The following is a 12,500-nucleotide window of genomic DNA, read 5'->3' as shown; positions in this document are numbered from 1 at the left end:
TATATCTCTGAGAAATACCCTTGCCCCTGTGGGTCCCTGTACTCCTGGATGGGGTTTTTTCTCTTCTCTGGAAAAGCATTCCAGCAGCCAGCCCTCATAGCATGCCTCGTTAGGCAATAGACTTTCAATCCATACCCTCCTGGTATGGGTTGAGTGGGTTGGAGTCCTAGTGCTCACGCCATGTGAGTGGGTTGGAGTCCTGCTCACGCCATGTGAGTGGGTTGGAGTCCTGCCCACGCCATGTGAGTGGGTTGGAGTCCTGCTCACGCCATGTGCTCGCGGTTATTGCGAACGCAGTGATTGCGAATGTAGTGAGCACTTACTATGAGACCTAGCAGATCATGTCTGTCTGTGTGTCTGTCTGTGTGTCTGTCTGTCTGTCTGTCTGTCTGTCTGTCTGTCCCGCTATACGTCCAAATATGGAGTGTGTTGCATCATCAGCTCCATATATGGGCACAAAAGGGGCCAGGTCCACATATACAGTAACAGCGGGACAGACACACAGACAGACAGACAGACATGATCTGCAGGGTCTCAGCTGCGTTCGCTTCCCGCGTTTGTGCGTCTTACTGGTGTTTAGGTTTGGGGGTTTTGGGGTATAGGGTTCGTAATAGTATAATGTCTGACATATACAGTACATGCAGAGATACAAATACGGTGCATTTTGGCATCCCAAAATGCAGTTTATAGTTAACCCATTCTGACCGGGCACCCATTTTGGTGTTGGCACCATGTTATGCTTTAGCTATTGAAAAATAGCAGATCTACAAGCTCATATCGCGCCACCGAGTGGCGCGATACGAGCTTGTAGGTCTGCTATTTTTGAAAAATTCGAAGAACGACTGACATTTTTAGAATCTGATCTCAGGTCCGAATGGGTTCATCAGACCAGTGTGTGTCCAGTGGAAACCTCGTATTAATCTGATCTCAGGTCAGAATGGGTTAAGGGAAACAATAAAACAATGACCTCATGCTTCCACAGGATGCACTACTTACTGTACTCGGCATGTACAGTAACGTGGTTGAAGTGGGACTCATAAAATGTCCCTGGGACGCATTGCGTTGTGCTGGATGCATGTTCACCAACCCCCTAGTATGTCTGTCAGAAGACGCTGAGGGGAGAAAACACCCGCGTGGTGCTACAGCTACTGCTGTGTTATTGGGCCACTGGAGGCATTATTTACCTCCGACTAGTTCTGCCTTCTGGGAATATTTGGGGGGCAGGAAGGAGGGGGAAAGGAGAAGTTACGTCATAATGTGTCTGAAGTTCTGAACGCAGTGCAACTGTTTTAATTCAGCTCGGGGCTTTTATATATATATACTAGAATTTCGCGGGCCTTCGGCCCGCTCATCCTAGCGGCGCGCAGCGCAAATTGGAGGAAGGAAATTGTGAGAGGTAGACAAAGTCACAACATTTAAAATGTTGGTCTCAGTGTATTTTTTATAGAGTCTGAGTGTATTTGTAGGAAAGAATTGTCATGGCTGGTTCTTGCCTTGACAAACATTCGGAGCAGGAGACGTGCGAAAGATGAACAATATATGATTTATTAAATAATAGGCCTATATAAGGAACTAAAAAGAACTGCAGTACTTAACATAACAAATTATATGGAATGTGTAGTCAGTGAGTCAGTGGTGTAGGTGTAGTGTATGGATGTGTGATACATGGTGTGGTGCATGTGTGGATGGAAAGAACAATCAAACATAAAGGAACGGAGGCATGGAGGCTAATGAAGGGAGTGGAGGCAGCAGGTGTGGCTCCTCTGGATCTCTCTTCTCAACTGGGATGAGTGTGGTATTTATGGCCTCTGGGAGACACCGGGCCCAGGTGCTCTCCCATCAGCCATCGGGCCAATGCCCTACCCAGGCTCACCTACAGGATGAAAGTTAGGCAATAGGCAGGCACATCCACTACTCAGTATGTGTGTGGGGTATCACACTCCCCCCCCCCCCCTTAAAGTCGTGGTCCCAATAGGAACCATGACTGTCCATTTATCCTACATACATTTACTATACATGAAATGAATTAACATGTTACATTTTACAATTAAGTGCACTATATTCATCAAATGTATACCTACGGTTAATTAACGAAAATGTCCCACTAATCAAAAGATTTTACATTTTACAATGAAGTGCACTATATCATTTTTAACATGTTGTTAAAGGAACAATTATATTGGGCAGCTGATCCAGAGGAGGGCGTGGAGGAGTGGGGTGATGTGGAAGGGGTGTTTCTGGTTCCAGAGATTGTCATGGTTGAGCTTGTAGAAAAGGAGACAGAAAAGTTTGTCAGTAGAGCCTGCATAATGGGAGAAACATGTCCACCAGGGCAGACGTGAAACAAAGGATAGTGATTTGTTTGATCATAATCATGTTCAGGTTAGCATCAGTTTTATATTATTCAGAAATGACATGTGTAGAAATGACATATGTAGCAATGCAACAGCCTTACGTGAATGGGGATTGTAGGGCCAGGAAGCACAGCGCGAAGCAAGGCTTGAAAAACCACATTGGTAGTATGATGTTCCGGCTGTCTTTCTTTCTGCTTTATGGCATAGGTGAGAGCTTCTGTGGGAGCAAAGGTTGACAAAGTCAAAACATGTAAAATGTTGGTCTCAGTGTATTTTTAATGGAGTCTGAGTGTATTTGTAGGAAAGAATGTTAATGTTAACAGTGAACGCAGTTGTTGTGGAAAGGCCAACTTAGTAAAGGAACACTTATATTGGCCAGCTGATCCAGAGGAGGGCGTGGAGGAGTGGGGTGATGTGGAAGGGGTGTTTCTGGTTCCAGAGATTGTCATGGTTGAGCCTGTAGAAAAGGAGACACAGATAAGGGATGACTCAAGCACAAAATGTGAGTGTTAATGTTAACAGTGAATAGTAAAAGAAGCTGCAGTTTTGGTCAGTAGAGCCTGCATAATGGGAGAAACATGTCCACCAGGGCAGACGTGAAACAAAGGATAGTGATTTGTTTGATCCTAATGATCTTCAGGTTAGCAGCAGTTTTATATTATTCAGAAATGACATGTGTAGAAATGACATATGTAGCAATGCAACAGCCTTACCTCAATGGGGATTGTAGGGCCAGGAAGCACAGCGCGAAGCAAGGCTTGAAAAACCACATTGGTAGTATGATGTTCTGGCTGTCCTTCTTTCTGCTTTATGGCATACGTGAGAGTTTCTGGGTTACCCGTCCTTGAGCTGGCAACATAAAGCTGTCCGTGAGTGAAGACAGGGGACGAAAGCCAGACCCCCACTCTTGTAAGTGTGTGTCCTTGGGATTTGTTGATGGTGGTGGCAAAAGCGGTGCGGACTGGAAACTGCCGTCTGGCCCACACAAAGTAGGAATGTTAATGTTGAGGATCAGCAATGAACTTGATTCTAGGGATCAGGACTTCCTTTTGTGTGGCTGCAATTTTGCATAGCAGCAGTTTGTAATCAACATGTTAAATTGTACAATTAAGTGCACTATATTCATCAAATGTATACCTGAGGTTAATTAACGAAACTGTTCTACTAACCAAAATATTTTACATTTTACAATCAAGTGCACTATGTCATTTTTAACATGTTAGATACACTACTACAATACTTCAAAGTGTAAAACACCCTTAGAGCCCTGGCCTTGCAACACGTGGACCCTCCTCCCCCCCCAACAGTGAACACAGTTGTTGTGGAAAGGCCAACTTAGTAAAGGAACAATTATATTGGGCAGCTGATCCAGAGGAGGGCGTGGAGGAGTGGGGTGATGTGGAAGGGGTGTTTCTGGTTCCAGAGATTGTCATGGTTGAGCCTGTAGAAAAGGAGACACAGAAAAGTTTTGGTCAGTAGAGCCTGCATAATGGGAGAAACATGTCCACCAGGGCAGACGTGAAACAAAGGATAGTGATTTGTTTGATCATAATGATCTTCAGGTTAGCAGCAGTTTTATATTATGTGTAGAAATGACATATGTAGCAATGCAACAGCCTTACCTCAATGGGGATTGTAGGGCCAGGAAGCACAGCGCGAAGCAAGGCTTGAAAAACCACATTGGTAGTATGATGTTCTGGCTGTCCTTCTTTTTGCTTTATGGCATAGGTGAGAGCTTCTGGGTTACCCGTCCTTGAGCTGGCAACATAAAGCTGTCCGTGAGTGAAGACAGGGGACGAAAGCCAGACCCCCACTCTTGTAAGTGTCTGTCCTTGGGATTTGTTGATGGTGGTGGCAAAAACGGTGCGGACTGGAAACTGCCGTCTGGCCCACTCAAAGTAGGAATGTTGAGTATCAGAAATGAACTTGATTCTAGGGATCAGGACTTCCTTTTGTGTGGCTGCAATTTTGCACAGCAGCAGTTTGTTGTTGAGGGTTCTCAGGAAAAACAGTTTGGTGCCATTGCAGAGTCTGAAGTGTGATTTATAGACAATTAAAGGAGTTCAGTGTAAACAATGTTGTCAGTTTTGCCCTCATCATTATTGTCTATTAAAACTTTGACAGCACTGGCTTTCTTTCCCCTAGAGAAGGCTGTGTACAGTTGGCCATGTGCGAACACAGGCTGAGGCAAGTAGATGCCAACTCTGTCATTTTCCTGGCCCTGACCTTTATTTATGGTAACGGCGAAAGCTAACCTGACAGGGAATTGTCGTCTGATGAAGGTAAAGGGAAACTCCTCACCTCTGTCATAGTGCGGGATCCTTGGAAGGAAGATTCTTTCACCTCTGTTTGTCCCTAGTGCAATTTCACACTCAAGTACTTTGTCCATCATCTGCACCAGCACCATTCTGGTGCCGTTCTTGAGAGTGCGGTCGCGACCTGATTGCAAGTTTCTTAGCAGCATGACAGGAGCTCCTAGTTTGAGCTTCAGGTTATGGTCAGGGATTCCAGAGGGTGTTAGTGAGTTGAGGAATTCTATAGGCAGAGAATCCTTGTAGTTGTCCTCTTTAACTGAGTCAGCTGAAAAGTAGATTTTCTCTTGTCCAGGGAACTCAGCTAAGCACCTGTTGTTGATTTCGCGTATGTCCTTGTTTAATGGAGTGTATACAGTGCCTTTAAGAAGGTTGTCTTTGTGGACACAGCCATTGTGCAGGTCAGGAAAGGTGTTTGAAATGAGAGTATCCATATCCTTTACCAAGTGCTGTGGTGGAATGTGGACTTGAATGGCAGTATCTCCATGTGTGATTTTGTCTTCCCCCAAGTCCAGGAGGTAGTTGGCAAACTCCCTCTCAGCTATGTCAGTCCTCATGTTGAAGTGTAGTTTGTGTTCTTTCATGAGAGGATAGAGTGGAGACATTTGGATGCAAGCTCTAACAATTTGGGCTCTGCTTGCTCTCTTGATAACGGGGAGTGTCTGCCTAGGGTCTCCACCTAACAGGACAGTTTTGCCACCCCAAGGTTGGTCAGAATGCATCAGGTCCCTCAGTGTTCTTTCCACGCACTCTACATTGAAGCGGTTAACACTGAAGATCTCGTCCCAAATGATTATGCTGCTTTCTTTGATTAGCTTAGCCAGGGAGGACTCAGCTTTTATGGCACAGACGGAGTCTTCAAAGATAGGGATTGGTATTTTAAATCTTGAATGAGCTGTCCTGCCACCCTCAAGGTTCTGAGCAGCTAAGCCTGTGCTGCCAACACACAGCACAATGCCATTCTGTGCTCTAATGTTGGCTGCAATGACCTTAAATGTAAAGGTTTTGCCATAGCCTGCTGGGGAGTTGAGAATGAATTGTCTTGTGATGGTGTCCTCTTTTGGTGCATTCACTGCCTGATAAACCGCCTGGCAGAGTGCCATCTGTTCCACATTCAGTAGAGGACTAAGCAGCTGTACAATTTCTTCTTGTTCTGTGTTGTTGAATCTTTCTGATGTGAAAATTTGTGTCAGCTTTTCCTGCTCAGTTAGTGGTGTTGGCTGTGGCATGTCCGTGTAGTTGGATAGACGATTTCCCATTTGTGAGAGCTCATCATCCAGTGCAAGTAGTACCTGGTTGTGGATAAATGCCTTGTCTACTGCATCTGTAGGGCACATCTGTGCAGTGGCTTCTGCATGGAGGAAGTCATCACTGAGCTTTTCGAAGAATTCTTCAAAGAGGTGTTTGGGCTGTGATGGGTGACAGTATTGGAGGATGATAGCAAAGGTTTCTCTGAGTTTTCTTGAGGATGCATAACTTGAGACTTCATGCATGGCAGTGATCCATTCTCCATCGTCCTCCAGCAAGCCCATGGCTCGTGCTGTGTCTTTGAAAGTTGTGTAGTGGTTGCCCTCATACACTTTAAGGTCGTCATAGCTTGTTGGTCCCCTGATATGAGCCAGGAGCATTTTTAAGTAGAATCTTTCTCCCTGGAGTACTGATACATTGGACATCCTTCCTATTGTCGTTGGAGTGTGCGTGTGCGTGGATGTTGGAGATCTTTCCTTCCACATGTGGCTGTTTGAATTCCAAGTGTAGTGTTCTGGGATGTCCATGTACAGATGTTGCCTTGCGTGATGGTCACTGACATTTAGCTGGAAGAAGGCCAGTAATGTAGTGGGTTTGGCTGCTGTCAGGGCCTCCTGTGCATGGCCTTCTGTGAAGATGACATTTTGTTGGCCTTCTGTGTGGATAGCGAGACTGAAGACAGCAGGGACTCTGTGCTGGATTTTGTACTCCATTGTTCTCCAGTGTGCGTCATGAGCATCAATTGTCCTGGCATTGATGAATCTGGAAATCTCATCCTTATCTTCAATGGTGACAGTGCCAACATCAACTCCCTTATGGATGTACTTGTAGAGGTACTTGATGGTGTGAAAGGAGCCGACAAATTCAACATTAATGTGGCACTTGTACTTCAGAAGGACCCAGGGGTTGTAAGGCACGACCCATCTGCTGTCGAAGGTAAAGCCGTGCTTGCTAGCAGTGTGACCGTTGATGGGTCTTCTGTACTCTGGGTAGCCATGGCCATTGTGAGGTAGGCGAGTTTCATCACAGTATGCTTTAGGGAATTTCTTGGTACAGATGCCATTGACCATGCAGGGGCTGTTGGGGTTGACTGTTCCACAGGGTCCATGCAGCATTGTTTGAGACACCAGCTCATACAGCTGTGGCTCTGTCTGTGGGTTGGGTATGTCTGCCCTAATGATGTGATCGATGTCATCAACACTCAAGGTCTCATGTAGGAGTAGGAGGATGTGAGCGTGTTTCAGTCCTCTCAACTGTCCCTCAATGGTGTGTACTCTAGCCTTCATGTTCCCAAAGACACCCAACTTAATGTCTTTGAGGAGGTTATCCAAGAACCATTTGAAAACTTTGTTAACAATGTCTGGTCTGTCATTGGGCTGCTGTCCTGGAAAGAGGTTTTGCAGAACACCGTCACTCCGTGGGTTTGCAGTCATGGTGATGAATAAGTCAAAGTTCTTGTATCTGGCTGCTATTGCAAGGGCATCAAGATAGTGCTTGTACAGGTATCTGGGGCTCCCAGTGTGGCTAGCTGGAAGAATGATGCGTTGACCAATGTGGGCAGCCTCAGTCTGTCCTGGCTGGGTTTGTTGAGTAGCCAGGATGTCAGACAGACCTGAATACTGATGTACCCTGTATTTGTCTTGCAGTTCCTTCCTCCTGTAGAAGATCATCCGGCAGCTTTCTATCTTGCTGTACTGATCGCAAAAGTACTCTTGGCCAAGTCTCCCCGACCTCAGTAGAGTGTTGAAGGAGGTAGTTCTGGGATGCATGTGGAATCGGAAGAATTCTTGAAGGCTGACTTTTTGTGTGGTTGAAGTTGCATGAACTTTCATAATGTGATTATCAATGCTGTAGCCGGCATCTCCATGTGGCAAGATTATGGGATAGGCGGTTGGATCATACATAGGATGGAGTGCATTGATTCGTGTTGTTTGTCTCTGATTAGGTGCATTAGCTGCAGTTCTGTAGAGTACAACATCCCTCGGCTGTGTTTGTTCCCCGGGTGCCAGAATAACCACATTAGTCACATCTGGATTAAGATGACGTTTGTGTGCTCCCTGTGAGCTTTTGGCCTTGAACACAATGGTGAAGTCCTCACTTGGGTTGAGGTTGAACATTTCCGCTCCGCTCTTAAAGGACCTGACTAAAGGATTAACTGTTTTCAGGGCATCCTGAATCAAGGTCAAAGTGTCTTCCCTAACTCCATCTCCCCTTGCGTGATGAAGGCGGTTCTTAATTTCATTGTCTTGGTCATAGACAAAGATTTGTGAGTATTTGGGTTTGTGTGTGTTGTCAGGAAAGACTGCTGAGGGAGTGAGGTGGTACATCTGGCCACTCATCTTGAATGGTTGTGGGCCACGTCCTCTGAAGTTCATTTTCGTGCCAGACACAGACTTAGAAGCCATAGAAACCAAGCCATTGTACTGTCTGATGTTGTCAAAGAACTCCCTTGACTGTGGTGACGTTCTGGCAAACAGAGATGTTAGTGCAGGAGGTGGGTCCATGAATGGTTTGAGTTGAATTTGGCCATAACGGCAACAGGCACTGAAGGTTTTTTTTCCAACAGGACCTTTTGACGTCTCCCAGGGGAACATGAGAGCATGGCATGAAATGCAGACCGAGTCCATCCTAGGTGTCTGTAATGGATTGCTGTGTGTAAGTAGTTGAGGTGGTGTCCAGGCTTTTCGGAAGTGTGTTGTCTTTTGTCTGGTCATGCGTGATTGTGGTTCTGTGAAGGTAGATAGGAGAGTATTAATGAGTTATTAGAAGTGATGAGAGTTGTGAAATGTATGCATGTTAGGTCATGGAGTGAATGGTTATCAGCAAAAGTGCAGTACAGGGGTAATGGGAGAAGATGAGTAGTTAGTTACCTGTGGCCAGAGGCGTTTCCAATGAGCGGGTGTGTGTCGTTGTGTGGTGGCTGGCCTCATGATGCTGAGCTGTAAAGGTAGTGGTGAAATGTAAATATTGTGTTGTTAGAAGTAATGATAAACTGCAAGTGTAGGTCATCAATGGAAGAAGTGTTATTTAATGATGGTGTTGTTGCATTAAAGTGACACACACACACACACACACACACACACACACACACACACACACACACACACACACACACACACACACACACACGTATGTTGATAAAATGGAGAATAGGAAAGTGCATGCAAGCACAGAAAGATAACAATGCACGGGCTTGAAAACTATTAAACACAGACAGAAGTTGTCAGAAGCACACACATGCAACATGTTATGAACGTGTGATTACCTGTTTCTGGTGCTGTTGCGTGAGTGGAACGCTTCCGTTTGGCGTTGCGTGTATCTGCTGAAAGTGATGTGCGTTTTTTTCGTGGTCTGATGTGTGTTTCTGGGGGTGATGTGGTAGTTGTCCTGTCCTCATGGCTGGGAGCTGAGATGGTAGGGGAGAAACGTAAATTGTATGTAGTTATGAGAGCTAATGTTATCATCTGTGGTGCAATAGTTATGTAATAATGCTGCTGTGCATTAATGCAGTCAATTTAAATATTTGTGAAGTTGGTAAAGCACACACATGCAACATGTTATGAACGTGTGATTACCTGTTTCTGGTGCTGTTGCGTGAGTGGAACGCTTCCGTTTGGCGTTGCGTGTATCTGCTGAAAGTGATGTGCGTTTTCTTTGTGGTCTGATGTGTGTTTCTGGGGGTGATGTGGTAGTTGTCCTGTCCTCATGGCTGGGAGCTGAGATGGTAGGGGAGAAACGTAAATTGTATGTTGTTATGATAGCTAATGTTATCATCTGTGGTGCAATAGTTATGTAATAATGCTGCTGTTGCATTAATGCAGTCAATGTAAATATTTGTGAAGTTGGTACTACCATGTGGGTAATGATATTAGTGTGTAGTTACCTGTGGCCAGAGGCGTTTCCAATGAACAGGTATGTGTCCGTGTTTGGTGGCTGTCGTCATGCTGCTGTGCTGAGATGGTAGATGAAAAATGTAGATATTGGGTTATGAGAAGTAATGATAAACTGTATGTCAGTAAAATGTGTTATTGCAGAATGTCAGTAGTGCATACATAATGTAACATAGATGTGTACACACACACACACACACGCGCACACTGAGCAGGGGGGAGGTGTCACTCTCTGTGTGTCACACGCACACACAGAGCAATGCAATGGGCTGTATAGGAATGAGAAAGCAATAAGCATACATTGACATTGGCAAAGCTGAAGGTGAAATAATGGCATCCCCATGCATCAAATGTCTGTTGTGTAGAAATTCTGAATGTCCATGTAATCTGTGTTTCTGTGGTAAGGCTGCTCCAATTAATTGATGAGTCGTTATGGAGTTGCTGAGTGATTGGCAACTAATGTAGTGATAGATTAATTGAATGGGCCTGAATATATCTGTGTAGGCTGCAACAATGATTTCATAAAGCGTAGTTTAAAATAGTTTTGAACAGGCAACTAATGTAGTGATAGATTAATTGAATGGGCCTGAATAGATAGATAGATAGATTTCTTGATTTTTGTGTCATGCACCAAAGGCGTCCAGCCCACATGGGCTTACAGGACACACCATGTCATTGCATTCAATATTGCATTGTGTACAATAAACAGATATGTTTTGTTGATATTCCCTTTTTTTTTTGTTACACAAACAAAACATTCTGCCTTATTTCCCACGCCCTGCATAAAAAGTCTGGCAAAGCAAAAGTACCTTTCCTAAAACAAAATTCCAGTTTTTCATAGTCCTCCAACCAGAAAAAGTCTGCAAATGTGTTAATGCTTCATATAATGGGCAGTAAAACAAAAGATGATAGATTGAACAGGCAACTAATGTAGTGATAGATTAATTGAATGGGCCTGAATAGATCTGTGTAGGCTGCAACAATTGGCGTGCTTTGTGTGAATGGCTGTGGTGAGGTTCACTGTAACTTTTTAGACATTCCACAGCGCCAGCGCCATGGGGGAGGGAGGAGGGGCACACACACACACACACACACACACACTGGGGCCAGCGTGTAGGCATAGTGTACTGTAGTAAATATATATGTGAGGCTGCAACTAACGATTAATTTCATAATCGGTTCATCGGCCGATTATTTAAACGATGAATCGATTCATCGGATTATGGCACCTTTTTGCAATTACTTAAAAAAATTAGCTTCAAGTTATTTTAGGCATGTTGTAACTAACAATAAAGATAATAAAAATGAATACTCCTTCAAAATTAATATGTTACCCCCTTTTTTATCCAATTTGATTTCATTGCCACTCCTACTTGTAATGATACTGTAATCTGTAATGTTGACCGTGTATAGCTGACTGTCTTTCTTTCCATTTCTATCTCTGGGACCCCAATTTTTATATTTTAATTTCTATTGTAAAATCAATTTTGAGTCCATTTGGTTCCATTTTTGTCTGTCACTGTGACTTCTGTCCCCACGCTGTGTTCTTAACTTCTTTAACAGGTCGCTCGTATTTCTTTATGTAAGATAAAGAATCCGATGAACACGGAGAGCCAAAGAGGACTTGTTGTTGCTGTTCCTCATGTTAGCGATAGCTGCTAAAGCTATCAACAGTAAACACAACCTTGCTAGGCTAGCAAGCTAACGTTGCAACAGGATCGTTGCGGTGTGTGTGGGGGGGGGGGGGAGACTGAAGTTGTGAGAGACTCAGAGAGAGAGGGGTAGAATAGATGCGGAGCACTCTGGTCACGTTCAAGACAATCTTGTGTTGTGTTTATACGACCCGTTGCATATTGTTCGTTCAGCCTAGTGCCGTTACTGAACGGTAAAAAGAAAGCAGCTTTATGTTGCATTTTAATGTTGGAAAACACCCGCGATAATAATCGCTAAGATAATTCGTTGGCAACGAATTCAATTATCGATTTTAATCGATTTAATCGATTCGTTGTTGCAGCCTTAGCGCACAGGCGCAATTGCGATGTATGGATAAATGAAATTATTAAGCACGCAACATTGAGAAGCATGCAACATGCTGTGTGATTACCTGTTTCGGTTCGCGACACACACACACACACACACACACACACACACACAGGGCGATGTATGGATAAATCAAACGAACGATTAAGCAAGAAACATTGAGAAGGATGCAACATGCTGTGTGATTTACCTGTTTGGGTTTGTTTTGCGCGACTGGCTCGCAAAAGTTTGGAGGCACGCGTGTATTTAGAAAGTGCGCTGCGTTTTCTTCGTGGCATATTGTGTTTGTGGGGGGGTGATGGCAGAGTATATTCCAGTCCAGTTGGCGGTGGCAAGCATGAGTCGTTGTTGTTTGTGTCTTTGTTGTTGGTGGAGTGAGTAGCCTACAGTGCAGTCAGAGTGTAGTTCACAGGTCACACACAGGAGCAGTGAAAGGGGGAGGGGACTTGGGATGGCAGTGTAGAGTAGGCACGACATTGAGGGGTAGAAACCATCCCGGTCGCGTGGTTCATCTAACGCGTGTGTCACTGTGAAGGACTGGCCCCATTAAGTGAACGTAGTTGGCGTAGTAGACGCCAACATGACGATTCTGACGTAGGCTGTTGAGGTTGAGCAAGAATAGCGTGTTTCAGAAAAGTAATATTTAAGCAGTAAAT

At 44.6% G+C, this 12,500-nt stretch overlaps 2 protein-coding genes across 5 annotated transcripts in view; one reads left to right on the top strand and one right to left on the bottom strand.

The window, feature by feature from the left end:
- cdk17 (cyclin dependent kinase 17) overlaps positions 1-12,500 on the top strand; it is a 68,091-nt gene that overhangs the window by 18,523 nt on the left and 37,068 nt on the right. The window lies entirely within an intron of this gene.
- On the bottom strand, positions 1,500-10,787 carry LOC308310719 (uncharacterized protein). Of its 3 annotated transcripts, none has more exons than XR_013963531.1 (7): positions 9,490-10,787; positions 9,180-9,320; positions 8,785-8,853; positions 3,977-8,642; positions 3,068-3,795; positions 2,456-2,811; positions 1,500-2,264 (listed from the first exon to the last, which is right to left on the bottom strand). XR_013963531.1 is itself a non-coding variant. In XM_080757105.1 (5 exons), the coding sequence occupies exons 1-5, from the start codon at positions 9,855-9,857 to the stop codon at positions 8,625-8,627; spliced, it is 429 nt and encodes a 142-aa protein (XP_080613231.1). In that variant the 5' UTR covers positions 9,858-10,787; the 3' UTR covers positions 7,558-8,624. The 3 variants fall into 3 exon arrangements, 1 of the variants encoding a protein (XP_080613231.1); XR_013963532.1 differs by having other exon boundaries at positions 9,180-9,630; positions 9,798-10,787; XM_080757105.1 differs by lacking the exons at positions 1,500-2,264; positions 2,456-2,811; positions 3,068-3,795 and having other exon boundaries at positions 7,558-8,642; positions 9,490-9,630; positions 9,798-10,787.

This window comes from Protomyctophum bolini (genome assembly GCF_963924005.1).
Source record: "Protomyctophum bolini genome assembly, chromosome: 23".
NCBI classification, from domain to species: Eukaryota; Metazoa; Chordata; class Actinopteri; order Myctophiformes; family Myctophidae; genus Protomyctophum; species Protomyctophum bolini.
The sequence above is the reverse complement of the archived record's forward strand: the minus strand, read 5'-3'. Positions and strand labels throughout refer to the sequence as shown.

Excerpts from the sequence above, each read along its gene's own strand:
- LOC308310719 (XM_080757105.1), bottom strand. The coding sequence starts at position 9,857 with ATGACGACAGCCACCAAACACGGACACATACCTGTTCATTGGAAACGC. Across the intron at positions 9,321-9,489 it reads CGCAACAGCACCAGAAACAG|CTCCCAGCCATGAGGACAGG; the intron begins GTAATCACACGT and ends CTACCATCTCAG. Across the intron at positions 8,854-9,179 it reads CGCAACAGCACCAGAAACAG|CTCAGCATCATGAGGCCAGC; the intron begins GTAATCACACGT and ends CTACCTTTACAG.